The 17,109-nt window shown below is 42.1% G+C and overlaps 1 protein-coding gene across 2 annotated transcripts in view; it reads left to right on the top strand.

Annotated features, from left to right (window-relative positions):
- LOC117505643 (far upstream element-binding protein 3-like) overlaps positions 1-17,109 on the top strand; it is a 92,751-nt gene that overhangs the window by 42,149 nt on the left and 33,493 nt on the right. For both annotated transcript variants that reach the window (XM_034165215.1, XM_034165216.1), the window contains exons 5-12: positions 723-794; positions 9,972-10,029; positions 10,114-10,276; positions 10,527-10,625; positions 12,636-12,737; positions 12,820-12,922; positions 14,670-14,770; positions 14,847-14,985. In XM_034165215.1, coding sequence (XP_034021106.1) covers positions 723-794; positions 9,972-10,029; positions 10,114-10,276; positions 10,527-10,625; positions 12,636-12,737; positions 12,820-12,922; positions 14,670-14,770; positions 14,847-14,985 — 837 coding nt within the window. The remainder of the gene's footprint in view (positions 1-722; positions 795-9,971; positions 10,030-10,113; positions 10,277-10,526; positions 10,626-12,635; positions 12,738-12,819; positions 12,923-14,669; positions 14,771-14,846; positions 14,986-17,109) is intronic.

The following is a 17,109-nucleotide window of genomic DNA, read 5'->3' on the forward strand; positions in this document are numbered from 1 at the left end:
GAGATACTATCAAATTCTGTAAATCTTGGTAATACCTCAGTAGTGGCGCCCACATCAATAGCAGGGTGTAGTGGCTGGGTTAAGGCATGCTGGGATGTGTTTAACCTAATGTCTTCTATTTTCTTCTCAAAGTAATCCAGGAAATCTTGTGCTGTAAAGGGAGAGCAAACTACAGGTGGTTGTCCATGAATAAGTGTTGCCACCGTGTCGAACAAGAACTTTGAGTTATGCTTGTTTTTATTGATCAAGTAGTAAGTCCGCTTTGTAGCCAGTAATGCATGCTTATAGTCTAAGATAGCATCACGCCACGCAAGGTGGAATACTTCAGATTTTGAACTACGCCATTTCCATTCTAGACCTCTTGCCTTATGCTTGTGGTTATGCAAGTAATCATTGAACCAAGGTGACTGTTTTGGTGGGTGTGGTTTTAACAAAGGTGGCGCAATCAGGTTGAGTGTAGTTTTGAGCACTGAGTTTAAACTATCCACAAGACTGTCTACTGACTGGGTATTTGCCAGATGTGAAGCTAAGATATCAGGCAGTCTAGCTTCGAGTTCAGTCGTAGTTGAGGAGTTGATGCATTGCCACAGTGATCAATAAGGTTTTATTTCTGAGATTTTTTTTCCTGCTCTTAATCACAAGAAGTCACTGATTTAGTTGAACCCTGAAATACAGAAGTCAGCGATTTTACTGTTAATTGCTCTTGTCATCTTTTCCTTCAGTCATTGGCAGAGGAGGTGAACAGATCACCAGGATTCAGCTGGAATCTGGCTGCAAGATCCAGATTGCTGCCGGTAAGACTGACTGTCCACGTTTTTAATGACACCAGCACTGCTGAGGTGTGGATGTCGTCCTGATACGGTTGAGTTGTAGAAGTAAGTCCTGTACAGGCCCTGAGACTTATTCCTGAATGCGGGAGCGTGACGTGGATCAGAGACCGTGAAAGGAATGCCAGGCCACAGGTTACATCCACAGCTAAGGCAGATGCCAGAGGACAGCTGGGGAGATGGGGACAATTCAGAGGAAGTGTCCCGAAGGACACACCGCTGGAATCGAACCCTACTTTGTGTACTGCTAGTCGTTCTCCCCCCAGCAGGGCTCCCAGTTCTGCTTAGGGTCTGGTTGAGTTATAACAATGATAACGTGCTCCTCATCGTGCATGTGTCGTGATGATGTCACATGAGGACAGCCCTTTTACCTTCTCATACATTCCGCATGATTCATTCAGTGTTTTTACTTCCGAGAACATCTCTGTATTTCCAGCACTTCCAAATCAATCCCTTAGATCTGATTTGTTAAAAACTAAGGTTGCGACCGATCCGATATTGGGATCGGCTTCTGATAAAAACATAATTCAAACATTGGAAAATACAGCAATGTTTTCCGATATGTGAGGAGCCACTGTGAATCCTCTCAACTGCTGCTGTTTCCTCTCTGCTTTGTTTGCTGCCGAGCATGAGGAGGGGAGGTTTCTGAAGCCGAGCTGTTTGAGAGAGCTGTCTTCCACAGTGTTCTAGCTGTGGGTCGTGGCAAATTTCCGCCCGGCTCTCGGGTTAAAATTGTCTGTTCACAGATTTTCCAAAAAATTAACTGAATTGTTGCTGAAAATGTGTGCTGTAAAGTTAGCCACTTCAGTGTCCTGAGGCTGTGAAACATTACGAAAAGCAGCTCAGCGTGCAGCCGTGAAGGAGCCGAACAGAGATTCTGTCCGCTGAAAGGGAAAAAATCTCCATTAAAGTCCTGCGCGTGAGCGTCGCTGAGATGCATTTAGAAATTTACGGTTTATTTTACAGTTGAAAGGCTTCATGTTTCCAAAACGTTTGAAGTTTGCGCACCATGAAAACTGAGAGAGAGAAAGAAAAGAGAGATGGAGGGAGAGAGAAAGAGAGGGAGAGAGTAAACGAGAGACAGAAAGAGGGAGTTAGAGAACTTAATTTAATTTTTACTCTAACACTTTCTTTGACAATTAAACATGTTTCCCATGTCAATAAAGCCCCATTGAAATTGAAAATTGAGGAGAGACAGACAGAGAGGGAGACTGAGTGCTGTCTTTTCTCTTTAAGTCTATAAAAATAGGGCTCTAAAAAATAAAAGTACTTAATTCTTTCACCAAAACATCAAAGCTAGGCTTTTATCTTAGATGCACCTTCTGGCAAATTGTAGCTCAACTTTCAGGTCTCCTTTTAAGAAAATCCTCATATAAAATCAATAGATCTTAGATCTTTGATCTTATCTTAGTAAGATCAAAGAATAGATCTTACTATTTATCACTAATTGAAGGAAATAAGAACAACCCCAGGCTTCTTTTCAGCACTGTAGCCAGGCTGACAATAACTGACTCGACGACGACGGCAAGATGGCTGCTGGTGTGGCTGGAGCGCTCGTAGCTCTGCTTTGCTACAGCTTTCTGTTAAACCTCCTGAAGCCTAATGACTTGGAATGGACTGAAACATCTGCATACATCAGCTCACAATGGTATGTGAACAACAAAATCTTCGCACTAGAAGATTTGACCAACAAACAAGCAAACCACGTCAAGTCAAGTGTAGGCTTTGGGAAGTACGCTCTGGCCATGAGCCTCATTTATCCATCGCTTTGCAAGAGTTTAAATAAGCTCATGAGGCCACCAGCACGGCTACAAGTGACTAACAAACTAATCATCGCAATATGCCTCATGATATCAGGGGATATTCATCCATGCCCAGGCCCACACAATACCACACTGGTCACAACAACTACACCGCGAAGTGAAAGCCCACGCAGCTCTCCAGAACATACCTGGATTCCTGATGGAGGATGGTCACCTGGAAACCCCGGGAGTGGTGTTACTCTGCTGGGGAATGGTCATCTGAACTCGGACAGCACTGGGCCACCGTCACGCGTGTTAGCTCAGGAGCTATTGGAGAGCACGCATTGTGCCATTGCGCACTGTGCCAGTACGCACACACGGAGAGGGGACAGTGGACTCAGGACTTCAGTGGGTCGGCTGGCGGATCCACGGAGGAGCAATGCGGCGAGCAGGGGCATGCAGTCATATCAGGCCGGGGCGTCGGTGTCCTCTGATGCTGAGCTCCGTGCGCCCTCTGCGCGCTCCGACGCAGAGGAAGCCGGGGCCAGCGGGGCAAGACCTGGCTGCATTGGAGCAAGAGCTGCAGTGAAGGGACCTGAAAGTTCGCGCAGCAAAGTTGGGGCTTGGAGTCGCGTTACCGCTGCGGATAAGGATCTATATACGCGTACGGATAACCCGTCCAAGTGGATCAGGAGCTCTTGGTTCGGCGCTGGTGCTCGGGACGCGGTCCCTGTGGACTTTACTGCACGTGGGGCTGTGGACTTGTGCACTAAAGACGCATCTGAAGGTCTGCAGGACTTTGATCCAGCTAAACCACGAGATCTGGTAAATTTCACTGTTTGTAAAAATGTTCTCAAGACCGATGTAAATGTAAATGTGAATATAAATATATATATATATATGAATAAAAATATAAATGTGAGTAGAAACGTGGTGTCTAACCAGATCCTTACTCTGGATGGCATTACCCTGACCTCTAGTAATACTGTGAGAAATCTTGGAGTCATTTTTGATCAGGATATGTCATTCAAAGCGCATATTAAACAAATATGTAGGACTGCTTTTTTGCATTTACGCAATATCTCTAAAATTAGAAAGGTCTTGTCTCAGAGTGATGCTGAAAAACTAATTCATGCATTTATTTCCTCTAGGCTGGACTATTGTAATTCATTATTATCAGGTTGTCCTAAAAGTTCCCTAAAAAGCCTTCAGTTAATTCAAAATGCTGCAGCTAGAGTACTGACGGGGACTAGAAGGAGAGAGCATATCTCACCCATATTGGCCTCTCTTCATTGGCTTCCTGTTAATTCTAGAATAGAATTTAAAATTCTTCTTCTTACTTATAAGGTTTTGAATAATCAGGTCCCATCTTATCTTAGGGACCTCGTAGTACCATATCACCCCAATAGAGCGCTTCGCTCTCAGACTGCAGGCTTACTTGTAGTTCCTAGGGTTTGTAAGAGTAGAATGGGAGGCAGAGCCTTCAGCTTTCAGGCTCCTCTCCTGTGGAACCAGCTCCCAATTCAGATCAGGGAGACAGACACCCTCTCTACTTTTAAGATTAGGCTTAAAACTTTCCTTTTTGCTAAAGCTTATAGTTAGGGCTGGATCAGGTGACCCTGAACCATCCCTTAGTTATGCTGCTATAGACGTAGACTGCTGGGGGGTTCCCATGATGCACTGTTTCTTTCTCTTTTTGCTCTGTATGCACCACTCTGCATTTAATCATTAGTGATTGATCTCTGCTCCCCTCCACAGCATGTCTTTTTCCTGGTTCTCTCCCTCAGCCCCAACCAGTCCCAGCAGAAGACTGCCCTTCCCTGAGCCTGGTTCTGCTGGAGGTTTCTTCCTGTTAAAAGGGAGTTTTTCCTTCCCACTGTAGCCAAGTGCTTGCTCACAGGGGGTCGTTTTGACCGTTGGGATTTTACATAATTATTGTATGGCCTTGCCTTACAATATAAAGCGCCTTGGGGCAACTGTTTGTTGTGATTTGGCGCTATATAAAAAAAAAAATTGATTGATTGATTGATAAACAGGAAAATAATCAATCCGGGTATATTGAAAAACAGGAAGTTGGCGTTTTTTCAAACAGTCAATCAGGCTAAAATTATTTGGGATGCTAAATCTAAACCTAAGGGGATGTTAGGTGGTCACCTAAACATTCGTAGTGTCTTGTCCAAAGTAGATCAAATACACCACGTTTTAGAAAATTCTAATCTGGACTTCCTTTGTTTGTCAGAGACATGGCTGAATAAATATTCACCGTCAGCTGCACTTAATGTCAATGGATACAATATATACAGAAAAGACAGAGAAAATAGGAAAGGTGGGGGTGTAATGATTTATATTAAAGACAACATACAATGCCGTGAAATGGAATGGTTAAGCGAAACAGATTTGGAGTGTCTTGGTGTTGACATTATTTTATCACCACAAATGAGTTATTCGGTTATTGTGGTCTACCGTCCTCCTTCCTCAGATGTAACTTTTTATGATAAATTTGAGAAGCTTTTAAAGGAATGCAATAATAAGAATTAAATAATTATAATGGGAGATCTAAATCTGGATTGGACTAATCAAAAAATTAGGAAGAATCTTAAAAGAATTGCAGATAAATTTGATTTGCAACAAGTAATTAATGGGCCAGCAAGAATCACTGCATCAAGTAAAACCCAAATTGACTTAATTTTCAGCAATAGACCAGAGAGAATATCAAAATCTTTCAACATGTTAACTGGTCTTTCTGACACTTGACACTCGTTTCCAGGAAACTCACAAAGCGAAGATTCAACTCAAACTGCAAATCTAATGTTTTTCTTGGAATTCCCAACAGTCAGATGAACAACTTTAAATTAGCTGTAGAACAAATCAATTGGAATGAAGTAAACTCAGATGATTGTCAAACTAATAGTGAAATCTTTACAACAAAACTTGAAGATACAATTAAGAAATTTAGTGTAAGTATGAAAAACAAAAGAAATAAAAATTCAGTTGCATGGATTACTTCAGAAATAATCAATCTAATGAAGGTAAGAGATATGGCTCTTAAAAACAACAAAGACAGCAACTGCAAGAAAGATATTTGTGACTCTCAGAAATAAAATGGTCAAAAGTATAAGAAAAGCTAAAGCAAGCTTTTTCTTAACTTTAATTGAAAAATCAAATGGCAAAACTAAAACACTGTGGGATCAATTAAACAAACTAACAGGAAAGAAAACAAAAGCTAATCCCCAATTACAAGTAAAAATTCAAGATAGGATCACATGTAATGTACAAGAGGTTGCTGTCGCCTTCAATAATTTTTTCATAGATTCAGTCAAATCTATAACCCAAGGGTTTTCCCCTAATGTCACACTGAGCTCTCCAGTTGTAACCGTGGAGCCAGCTTTCACTTTTAAGTGTGTCTCAGAAACTCAGGTGTCACAAATTATCTCTACCCTAAAATCTTCAAGAACAAAAGATAGTTTTGGTATGGATGCTCTAATGCTAAAAGACTTAGCTGCATTTTTAATTAACCCAATTGCAACCATTATTAATCAATCATTTGCACAGGCTCTGTTTCCTAAAATATGGACATCTGCTGCTGTAATCCTAGTGTTCAAATCTGGTGATAAGTTTTCAGTTCAAAATTATCGTCCAATTAATATTTTGTCTACGGTGTCAAAGGTCTTGGAGAAAATTGTAGCTGAACAAGTGACTCAACACCTCATCATTCAACCTTCATCTGATGCAGTTTGGCTTTAGAGCTAGACACTCCACAGAAACGGCAACTTGCTTTCTCACCGAAAACATAAAATCATTACTTGATAAAGGTGGGGTTGTTGGAGCTATATTTCTTGATTTCAAAAAGGCCTTTGACACCATGAACCATGATATTTTATTGATGAAACTGCAATGATTTAATTTTTCTCCTGGGGCGATAAAATGGGTTGAGTCGTATCTGTCAAATAGGTCACAATCTGTAAGAATTGGCAATTATCACTCACCTTCTCTCTGTCTTAATACAGGAGTGCCCCAGGGCTCAATTTTAGGGCCACTATTATTTTCATTGTATATAAATAATCTCCCGTTGGTCTGCCCAAATTTGTTCACTCATATGTATGCTGATGATTCTGTTCTTTATGTACATGGAAATAATGTACAGCAGGTCTGTGACAAATTAACACAGTCCATGGCTGATGTTACAACATGGCTTGAGGAAAATTATTTACAACTTAATGTATCAAAAACTGTTGCAATGTTTTTTTACACGATCTAAAAGTCTAGTCACTGAACCAAATGTCTATGTGGCAGGGGAAAGGATCAAAGTGGTGTCTGAATATAAATATTTAGGGGTCTGGCTCGATGACACATTCACATTTAAAACACAGGTTAAAAAAGTGTGTCACAAAGTTAAATTTAGCCTCTCTAATTTTCGTTACATACGGCCTCAACTATCTGTACAGGCAGCTAAAGTTTTTATGCATGCACTGATTTGATCACATATTAAATACTGCCTGACTACATGGTCCAGTGCAAATGCAACAGCGCTCAAGCCACTAGAGACCCTTTATAAACAAACTATCCAAGTATTGGATAGGAAGCCTCAGCGCTACCACCACTGTGCTATTTTCCAAAAATATAAACTTTTAAACTGGCAAAATATGATGAAATATGTAAATTTATGTCTCTTGTTTAAAGTTATAAATGGTCTGTCCTCTCCCCCTCTGGAACAGTTTGTGAATGTAAGGTCTGCTGCTGTTCGTAACACCAGGGGAGCCACTAGAGGAGACTGTGTGGTCCCACTGAGGAGAAGTGCTTTTGGTCAGGCTTCTTTCTCTGTGAGGGCAGCACAAGAGTGGAACACAGTACCTGTGGTCATTAGAGAAATGACCACCTTTAACACATTTAAGGTTAATCTGAGGAAGTGGCTCGTTGACCATCAAACGTCAGCACCAAATCTCCTGAATATTCTTAGAAAATATATTTAACCTGCGTGTTTAATTATTATTATTATTATTTTTTTATATATACGTAATGTTTACTAAATTGTATAATAATGTGAAGTGTTTTATGTATGTATTTTAACTAACACTTATTTTTAGGGTGATTGCTACCACCTGTCCAGGGACTGCAGATGAAAAATAGCCACTAAGGCTAATTCTGGTGCATTTACAGAAATGTTCATTAATGTACATTGTCCCTGTCAAATAAATGCTGGAAAGGACGTGCTAGCAGGCAGTTCTTCAAAGGTGGAAGTTCTTGCACAAAGAACACCAGAAAAACTTGACTCATCCTGGTGCCATCTCCTGAAAGGTGTCTTCTTCTCACGTACTTTAGGGCCACTTCACACATAGTGCGAATTTGGTCGAATTGCATGAAGCAGGAATTGTGTGTAAAATCGTAGCTGCCTCGTACACCTGTTGCTACAACTATTTGCGCACACCAGCAGCTGAAAGACAGAGTGTGCGCTGTGCGAGCCCATTGAACCCTCTCGCGGCAGGTGTTGGCCAAATTCCAGGTGACACGCACACATATCTAACACCACTCGTATGGCACTTAGAAAATGTGTGGCCATTCGCACTATTAACACGACAACAGTCTGCAGGAAATCACTGTCGGGCTGGATGTGAAATTTGTCTGAGTGCTCCACAAGTGTGGCTTTGCAAACAGACACAGTGAGTTGGTCTGGACTACACGTATTGTGTTTGGACGGACTTGGACTAACCTGCCCACTGTGACGCACATGTGTCTGCTTGCTGTCCTCATGGTGCACATAAATAAAAACATATCACTGTGGCGACAGGCTGCAGCGAGCGTGCATGACGTGCACATTGATAGGCTGCCCCCAGGTTGAAACAGACCGTCAGATCATAACACGCAGCAGGCGATCTGACTGTCACGTCACCCACGTGAGTTCTGTTCCACATGACGTGGTGTCAGTCCTGCGGTGTGCCGTCCACAAGACGTGTGTTGTGCCAGACATGGCCACAGCAGCAGTGCAATGTGGTTCCACGTGTACCAGCTGGTTTTTATTTTTTATTTATTCCACATCAGCAGTGCGATGTGGTGCACCTCGTCCCATGAAACACAGTGCGAGCAGCTGCTCCACTCGCAAGACACAGTCATGTGCACGAACCATCGCACCGGGATTGTGCACACCTGCCCTTTGGTGAGATGTTTCATGGTTGGCTCATACGAACTGTTTCGCTGTGAGTCGCCGAGTTGTATTTATTCACACTGTGTGAAGGGGCCCTTAGGGTTAACCCTCTGGGGTCGACGCCATCGTATACGACGGCTAAGACCAAGCTTTACTAAATTATAAATAACTTTTGAATGATATGAGGTAGAAACTTACTTTTTTTTTTCTTTTTTTTTTTGCTGAAAAGTTAACTCCGCGGACTTTCGAACCAGCCATCGGCCATCTTTGTACTCCTCATAGAAGCTGTGTGATGACGTGCGCAATGTGAGTGTCTAATCGGAATTGGTTCACTGTCACATGGTTTTCCAAAATACAATCGTAGGGCAGATTTACCTCATGTGAAAAGCCAAAGATTGTTTTCAGGAGTGATATGTTACTAGTTGGCCCATTTGAATAGCCCCCTGGGTGCTCCAGTGAGTACATACTATTAGTACATACTCAGTGTGCCCTGCACCATTACGCACAGCGAAAGCAGTGAAAGTAGGAGCAGATGGAGAGCCTCTGATAACAATCTCATGTGCTCAAACAAAGAGTGTGTAACTATCAGGATTGCTCCACTAGTTTGCATGTGAATGTAACTGTTTGCCATATCAATGGACAACAAAACGCATAGACCATTTTGTATATATTGTTCAAAATGTGCATTTGTGTTTATTGTTTGAACCTTTTTGTTGTACAGTCTTTCACACAAGACCTCAAATTACCTTTATAAAGTGTCAAAACAGTTGTTTATTATAGTTTGCTGTGTGTTTTGAATAAATGTGTGTGAAAAATTATTTTTCGCTTTATTTTTTCCTTGCCTATTTTTGATTGTAAACCTTTATTACACCTATAAAACATAACAAAAACATATATATTATGAAAGCACTGGTTGTCCTGAAAAAAAAGAGACATAAAACGTGATTGTGGGATGCAGGGAGAGCTGTTAACAGCAATAATAAAACATTTATGGCGAGTGAACTGTCCAAAAAATGCCCTCAGACCCCAGAGGGTTAAAGTCTAAAACATGGGTCTTTGCAGTGTTAAAAAAAAGAAGTTATTTTTTCTTTTTTCTTCAGTCTGCTCCCGATCATTTTATCCAGGTTTTGCTTTCCTGCAAATTGTAAAAAAAAAAAGAAAAAAAAAAAAAGATGTTTTGGAGCTGTTTGCATGTTTATGTGTGTGTGTGTGTGTGTGTGTGTGTGTGTGTGTGTGTGTGTGTGTGTGTGTGTGTGTGTGCAGACAGCGGCGGCCTGATGGAGCGTCCGTGTTCTCTGACTGGATCTCCAGAGAGTATCGAGTGAGTTTCTAAAAAACCACCTCCACCTTCTCCGGTCCTCCCAGATTTTTCTGTCTTCCCTTCATGAACTGTGTTTGCTAATAGACTGGCGAAACGGCTACTGATCCAGATTGTGGAGCGCTGTAGAAATGGTCCAGGTTTCCACAGCGACGGCGACGGCGGGGCATCAGTTCAAGAGATGCTGATCCCCGCCAATAAAGTGGGGCTGGTGATTGGCCGAGGAGGAGACACCATCAAACAGCTGCAGGTGACGTTTGACAGCTCGCACGTGTGAAGCAAAGAAACGAGAGAGCGTTTCAGAGAGTTTTAGTGATGTCTTTCTTCATCGTGTCTGACGGTGACACAGTGAGGGACTGTCATGGTTTAATGGTTTGTTTTGAATGGGATGTGGGGGGGGGGGGGGGCTGAGACGCTCAAACGTGACTCGACTCGGAGGTTTGACTGTGTTTGTAGTTTTGGGTTGAAATAATCATTTAACGTTCATGTAAACATTTTAGGAGCGTGCAGGAGTGAAGATGATGATGATTCAGGATGGTCCAATGCCGACAGGAGCCGACAAACCTCTGCGCATCTCTGGAGACCCGTACAAAGTGCAGGTGAGCATCTCCGGATCTGACACGGAGCCTATGGAACTCATGGATGTTTTGTTGAATCTGTCGGCTCACTCTGAGTTATTTGTCTGCTTTCGACGTTCCGGCTGTTGGTTTGTTTTAGTGTTGTGTTGTGACAAAGCTGCTGTGAGTGGATGTGGCAGAGCAGTTGTATTGCCACTTCTTGTGTTTACTGCACACTTTCTCAGTTGCCCACATCTCTCCTGACTTGTGGTAAAGGGGGTTAATGTTCCTTGTTGGAGCTGAGGTCTTCACGCTCCTGTCTCACCCTGTCCGCTAAAAACTGAGGATGCAGTAAGAATCTGTACAAAGTGTTAGAAATGCAGTCTAAACTGTTAAGAGCATGGTGTTTTCTCCATGGACTTGGAGGATGTGGTCTAACTTTGGAAGTGTTCAGCAGACATGCAGGGAGGATGTGGTCAAATCAGGATATATTAATGACTGTGCTTACATATTAATGATGTAATTAATCCTAGTAGGGGCTTCATTGATATAGTACAAGTGTGGCACAGTCAGACTTGCAGTAGGTGTCTGTGGACTGTTTTGTGAAAAGTGCTAGTTGCTGTCCATTGTGCTGACACACAGTAAGACGAAATAGATAAATAAAATAATTATAAAATATTTTCACCATGTGCACACCCATCTCAGGGTTCATGGGTCATGTGTATGTGTTTCATAGAGGTGAGTATATTTGGCAGGAGATCTGTTTTTCTGACTGTAGTTATTGTTGAACCTACGTGTGGACACAAGAAACCTTGCACAATGAATGAAAAAGCGTGATGCAGTATTGATAAGGACAGGATGTGCTCGATGAGACTGGCACGTGTGTGTGCAGTATGATTGTTCGTCAGAGCACATTGGGTGTGGTATGCACTTTATCATTGGGATGACATAATGATTTGAAACTGTGTTCAAATGTTTCAGTATGTGGTGTGGTCTGCATGGTCTTTGTCTGAGTGTGATGAGCCCTTAGGTCATTGCTAGAACTGCACATGTTACAACCCTAATTCCAATGAAGTTGGGACGTTGTGTAAAATGTAAATAAAAACAGAATACAATGATTTGCAAATCCTCTTCAACCTATATTCAATTGAATACACCACAAAGACAAGATATCTATTGTTCAAACTGATAAACTTTATTGTTTTGGTGCAAATATTTGCTCATTTTGAAATGGATCCCTAAAATGATTGTTTCCATGAGTTCACAGATTATAGACCAAACCACTTTGGACAAATATTTATTTATTTGTCCAAAGTATCTGATGTGGAGTTCTTTCTCTTAGATCTTTTTACCTCAGCTTCTTCCTTTTCAAATGAATGGTACTCGAACATAAGTAAGCAGTTTTCATTCAGAGTGAGAACTTTCAACATAAAAATAATCTGTTCACATTAGAAGGAAAGAATCCAGTTCCTGTTGCACAGATGCAGCCTACATTCAGAGTTCTGTTGTACTCGTGTACACCTGACGTGACATCTGGTTATGCCAGACATCCATTTGAAAATCATTGTTGTCTAGGGAGCATAGAAACATTTCATTCTCTAGTAAATACTCTAATACATAAATAACAACAGTAAATTCTCTAACAATCTATAAACTGTAATAATCTTTCAAATACCTGTTAATCCAGTTTGAAAAGGGTTTACATTATCATAACTCTAGATATATGCATTTTACATCTATGAGTGAATTGTGGTCGGTGCACAAAACCACAAAATATTTCCTTCTGCCTTCGTGAAAATCTTATCATGCGTGCAGTATGATCTTTGAATAAAAAGAAAAACCTTCTGACCTTTAGTACCACTTTGTACCAGTGCTTGCTCCTGTTTCCTGGTCTGCACATCTCCGTGTGATCCAGGAGCTTCTTTATGTGGCGCAGAGCTCTTGGCACGTGCGCACAGTGGAGACGTTAGTGGGCAGCGTTTGAACTTGTCGTGCATCACTGTGCTGCTATGTGGTGAAGTTACTCTGGAGTGCCCCCTCTGTCCTCTGCAGGCAGCGAGGGAGTTGGTGTTGGAGGTAATCAGGGAGAAGGACGGAGACTTCACATCAGGACGTAACGACTTCACAGCGCGACTGGGAGGAACCAGCCTGGACGTACGACACACTTCACCCACTCGTAGCAGCGCTCCAGGAAGTTCACCTTTAGTCACAGTCCCTCTCTTCTTTTCTCTGTCAGGTTCCAGTTCCCAGGTTTGCTGTCGGTATTGTAATTGGCAGAAATGGAGAAATGATAAAGAAGATCCAGAACGATGCAGGCGTTCGAATCCAGTTTAAAGCAGGTCTGTTTACACTTAACTTAAAGGCGTCATATTGTGCATATTTCATTTGTGTTAAAGAGCCACCAGGCAAGCCAGTGTCCACATACGGACTTCCTGTCACACATGGCAGTCAAGTCTGACGCCTTCAGGGTTTCTGGATGAACAGTTCCACAACCAAGAGATATGATTTAACTCTGAAAGTTAAAAAAAGGATCATCTCTATAACCCAGATTTAATCTGTATAAACTAAATTCAAATGGTTCTGTTTGCAACTCTATAATCAACTTTTGAAATCATATTTAAACTGTGCTAATCCAGATTATGGACAGGGGTGTGTGCGTGTGTGTGCACTCCAGTTGAGTTAGATTCTACACTGATGTACTCTTCAGCGGCTTCGCGTCAGTCTGATGTAGATGAACAGCTGTTTGCAGTGTTGTAATCCAGGATAAAATGGTTTGACACCAGATTTAAAGATTTCCTGTACATGGCGGTAATCCATTTAAAAGCTGTTGACATTAGAACAAATGAAATGGACTGTATTTATATAGCGTGTTTCCATCTGCATCAGACGCTGAAAGCGCTGCCTCACATTCACCCCGATGTCAGGGTGCTGCCATACAAGGTGCTCACTACACACCTGGAGCAACTAGGGGGTTAAAGACCTTGCCCTAAGGGACCCTAGTGATTTTACAGGCAGGCTGGAATTTGAACCGAGGATCCTCTGGTCTCAAGCTCAGTGCTTTAACCACTACACCATCACCTCACCTAAGAAATGAATCCAGTTCCTGTTCCACAGATGAGTTCAACATTCAGAGTTCCACTGTACGTGTGTAAACCTGATGGGACATTTGTTTACAACTGATGTCTATTTTAAACTTATTGTTGTCTGGGGGGTGGTTACATACTCTCCTCACACCCTCTGTCTGCTGGGACCGGTTCCAGCCCCCCTGTGACCCATAATTAGAGTAAACGGTTGAAGATGAGTGAGTGAGTGTTGTCTGGGGTTTGTAGGAACATCTTGTTGTACTCCAGTAAATACTCTTATACATAAATAATTACAGTAAATACTCTAAAAACCTAAGAACTGCAATAATCTAATGAATATCTGTTAATCCAGTTTGGGAAGCGTTTCTTTTACAGTCATAACTTTGGATATACACATTCTACATCTGTGAGTGAATCATCATGACAACAAAATATTTCCTTCTGCCTCCAAGAAAGTACTATTGTGCTGCAATATGATCTTTGATAAATCCCTTATTTATTCATGCAGGACAGGCTTCATGTGGGGGAAGGGGGAAGGGGGGAGGGGGGGTGGAGTGAAATCCTCCATAATTTGCATAATCCAAATGGGGCGTGTGCAGGTCCATGCAGTTGAACCTTTTACTTTGCTATAAAAAAAAAAAAAATCGACACATGGCTTTTTCCAGAATAATGAAACCAGATTCTTCCACCATGAACTTGACACTGAAATGAAACTGTCCACCACGTGATCTCTGTCTGACACGTGCATCTGTCACGTGATTATTCATTCATTTATTTTTAGCAGCGAAGTGTTTGGAACCTTATGAGTTGAGCACAACCAGACGTGCAGCATTTAGGACGTTTTGTGTCGGAAAACCTGTCCTGATTAGTGCCGTATTGGTGGGTCATGGGTTCAGCCCTTAAAACCACTCTTGTTTGTCCCACCGAGATGTGTTCAGAAACCGGTCTGTGTGCGCGATCAAACGGGTCCGACTGTTGACTGTTGTGCTTGTTTGAACGCCAGATGACGGCATCAGTCCAGAGCGTGTTGCCATGGTGATGGGTCAAGCAGACCGCTGTCAGCACGCAGTCCACCTCATCAATGAACTCATCCAGACTGCACAGGTAACGTACACACGCACACACTCACTCACTCAGCATGCAGGTGGTAATAAATAATGATGTATGTGTGCGTGTTCAGGAGCGGGATGGGTTTGGCTCCGCCCTGCGGGGCAGCCGGGTCAGAGGTCGTGGTGACTGGACGATGGGCTCCCCTGGTCCACTACAGGAAGTAACATACACCATTCCTGCTGACAAGTGCGGCCTCGTCATTGGCAAAGGTACAGAAAAAAAAGATTTACATTTACTGGAAAGGGTTTTCTAACTGAAGCAGATGATTCTGGTTTTGTTTTTTGTCCGTTTCCTCGTCAGACCATCTAAGTTCTGTTCAGGTATTAAATAAAGTGCAAGTCTTTTGATGAGTACTGAAACCCGGCATTAAACAGGTCCCTTGGCTTAACCTTCTGGAGTCAAATGTCGTGCTCTTGCGTCAAAAGTCACATGACCTAATTAAGCAGACGTAGCAAAAAATCTGCTCCACTCTGAGGGTTTGTTTGAATGCGTGTTGACAGTGAAGACTTTAACCTCCAAACCACTTTTTTAAATTTTGTTAATAGGCCAAGTATAATTTGAATTGTGATTAACAATTTACGCAAGTTTTTTGGGGGGAACATATTCTCATATTCGCTGGGTGTTTTGCAGACAGCGGCAGCAAAACGGCTCATTGTCTCCTTTCAGCTGGAGGAGCGAGAGGGCTGCAATGAAACAGGACTCCCTCAGCTGGAGGAGCGAGAGAGGGCTGTTACTATTGGTGGAAAACTCAGTAACTAAACAATCACCTTAACCAACTTCACGTGGGTTTGATGACATCACACAGACCCACATGGGGTGTGTGTTTCGCGAACTGAACTTTTCCTCCGTGTCTCTCTCTCTGCGACAGCAAACAGGTAAAAAAAAAAAAAAAAAAAAAACACAAATTTTTCTTCATCACTGGTGTAAAATATATATCCAAATAAACAATGATCCCCAATCCAATTAATTTGATTGCTGAGCGAAGAGAAATTGTTGTTTTGTGTGGAGTGAAAAGGAGACACAAACAGTTCTGAAAGCTGTGATATTTGCTGTGCTTGGAGTGTGTTTTAGCGTGTGTAGTTTTTTATTTAGTTAGTGCTTCAAAATAATTGTGTCTGGAGCAGCACGTCAAGTCTCTCTCTCTTTTTTTTTTTTTTTTTTTTTTTTGAACTGCATGAGAATGTGCAGAGTGGATCATCTGTCTGAAGCAGGGCGTGATCAATCTGCTGAGGACGTGAACTTTATTGTTCTGGTCTGGATGAATGAGAGCAGGTGGATTCACTGATCTGTGCACAGATCAGGTCAATGGATCGGACCCTGCTCTCGTACTTCCTACTGCTCGACTCGTGCGTTTCTGCTCCAGTGCCGAGTCCTGGAGCAGAGCAGGGTGGAGACACAGTGCGTCAGCAGTGAGCAGCTCCACGGGCGGAGAACACAGGAGTTCAGGTAGAGACCCCACACCACCCCAAAAAGGGAGGTGGGGGCACCAACACAGTCAGGACAGTCTGTACCAACACCAATAAAAATGAAAAAAAAAAAAGGAATTAGGGAAAAATGCACTTGGATATTGAGGTGGAATATCTGTACAAATTCTTGGAGTTTCTGATGTGCACTGAAGAGGAATTATTTTTCTGAGTGGCACATGTGGCATCTTATTGCATTGCATTCTGATGCCTGATTCTGTTTTTTCTCTCTGTTTAAGGTGCAGCTCCATCCAGAGATGGGAGTTGTATTTGTGTTGGCGACCCTGCTGTCCTGTGCACCAACAGCATTTCCTGTATATTTGTTTTGTGAATTGTTTTGTAATTTGTGTCTGTATGATGGCCCAAGCAGAGGGTCACCCCTTTGAGTCTGGTCTGCTTGAGGTTTCTTCCTCAGAGGGAGTTTTTTCTTACCACTGCTGCTCTGGGGGTTAGTAAGGTTAGACCTTACTTGTGTGAAGCGCCTTGAGGCAACTCTGTTGTGATTTGGTGCTATATAAATGAAAATTATGCTATGTTTTTACATACAATACATACAATATATATTTACATTCTAAGTTATGAAAATAGTTTGTTAAAAAATATTTCTGGTTTTCACAGTGAAAGAATGAACTTTTATCTCATTTGAATTTTATGTTGTGGGGTGAATATTGGGTCACAGTTTTAATGCAGTATGTCAGAATGAAAGAAAAATTGTAAAGTCACACAGGTGAGGCGGCAAAGTAAACAGTTTTCTAAGTTACGTTATGAAGGCAAAACCAAAAGTAGTCAAAAATACCCAAAAATAGCCAAGACTCCAGAGGGTTAAGTATTAAAGACTGGAGTATCGAAAAGCTCCGCCCCTTAACAGTA

Source organism: Thalassophryne amazonica, unplaced genomic scaffold (assembly GCF_902500255.1).
Source record: "Thalassophryne amazonica unplaced genomic scaffold, fThaAma1.1, whole genome shotgun sequence".
NCBI classification, from domain to species: domain Eukaryota; kingdom Metazoa; phylum Chordata; class Actinopteri; order Batrachoidiformes; family Batrachoididae; genus Thalassophryne; species Thalassophryne amazonica.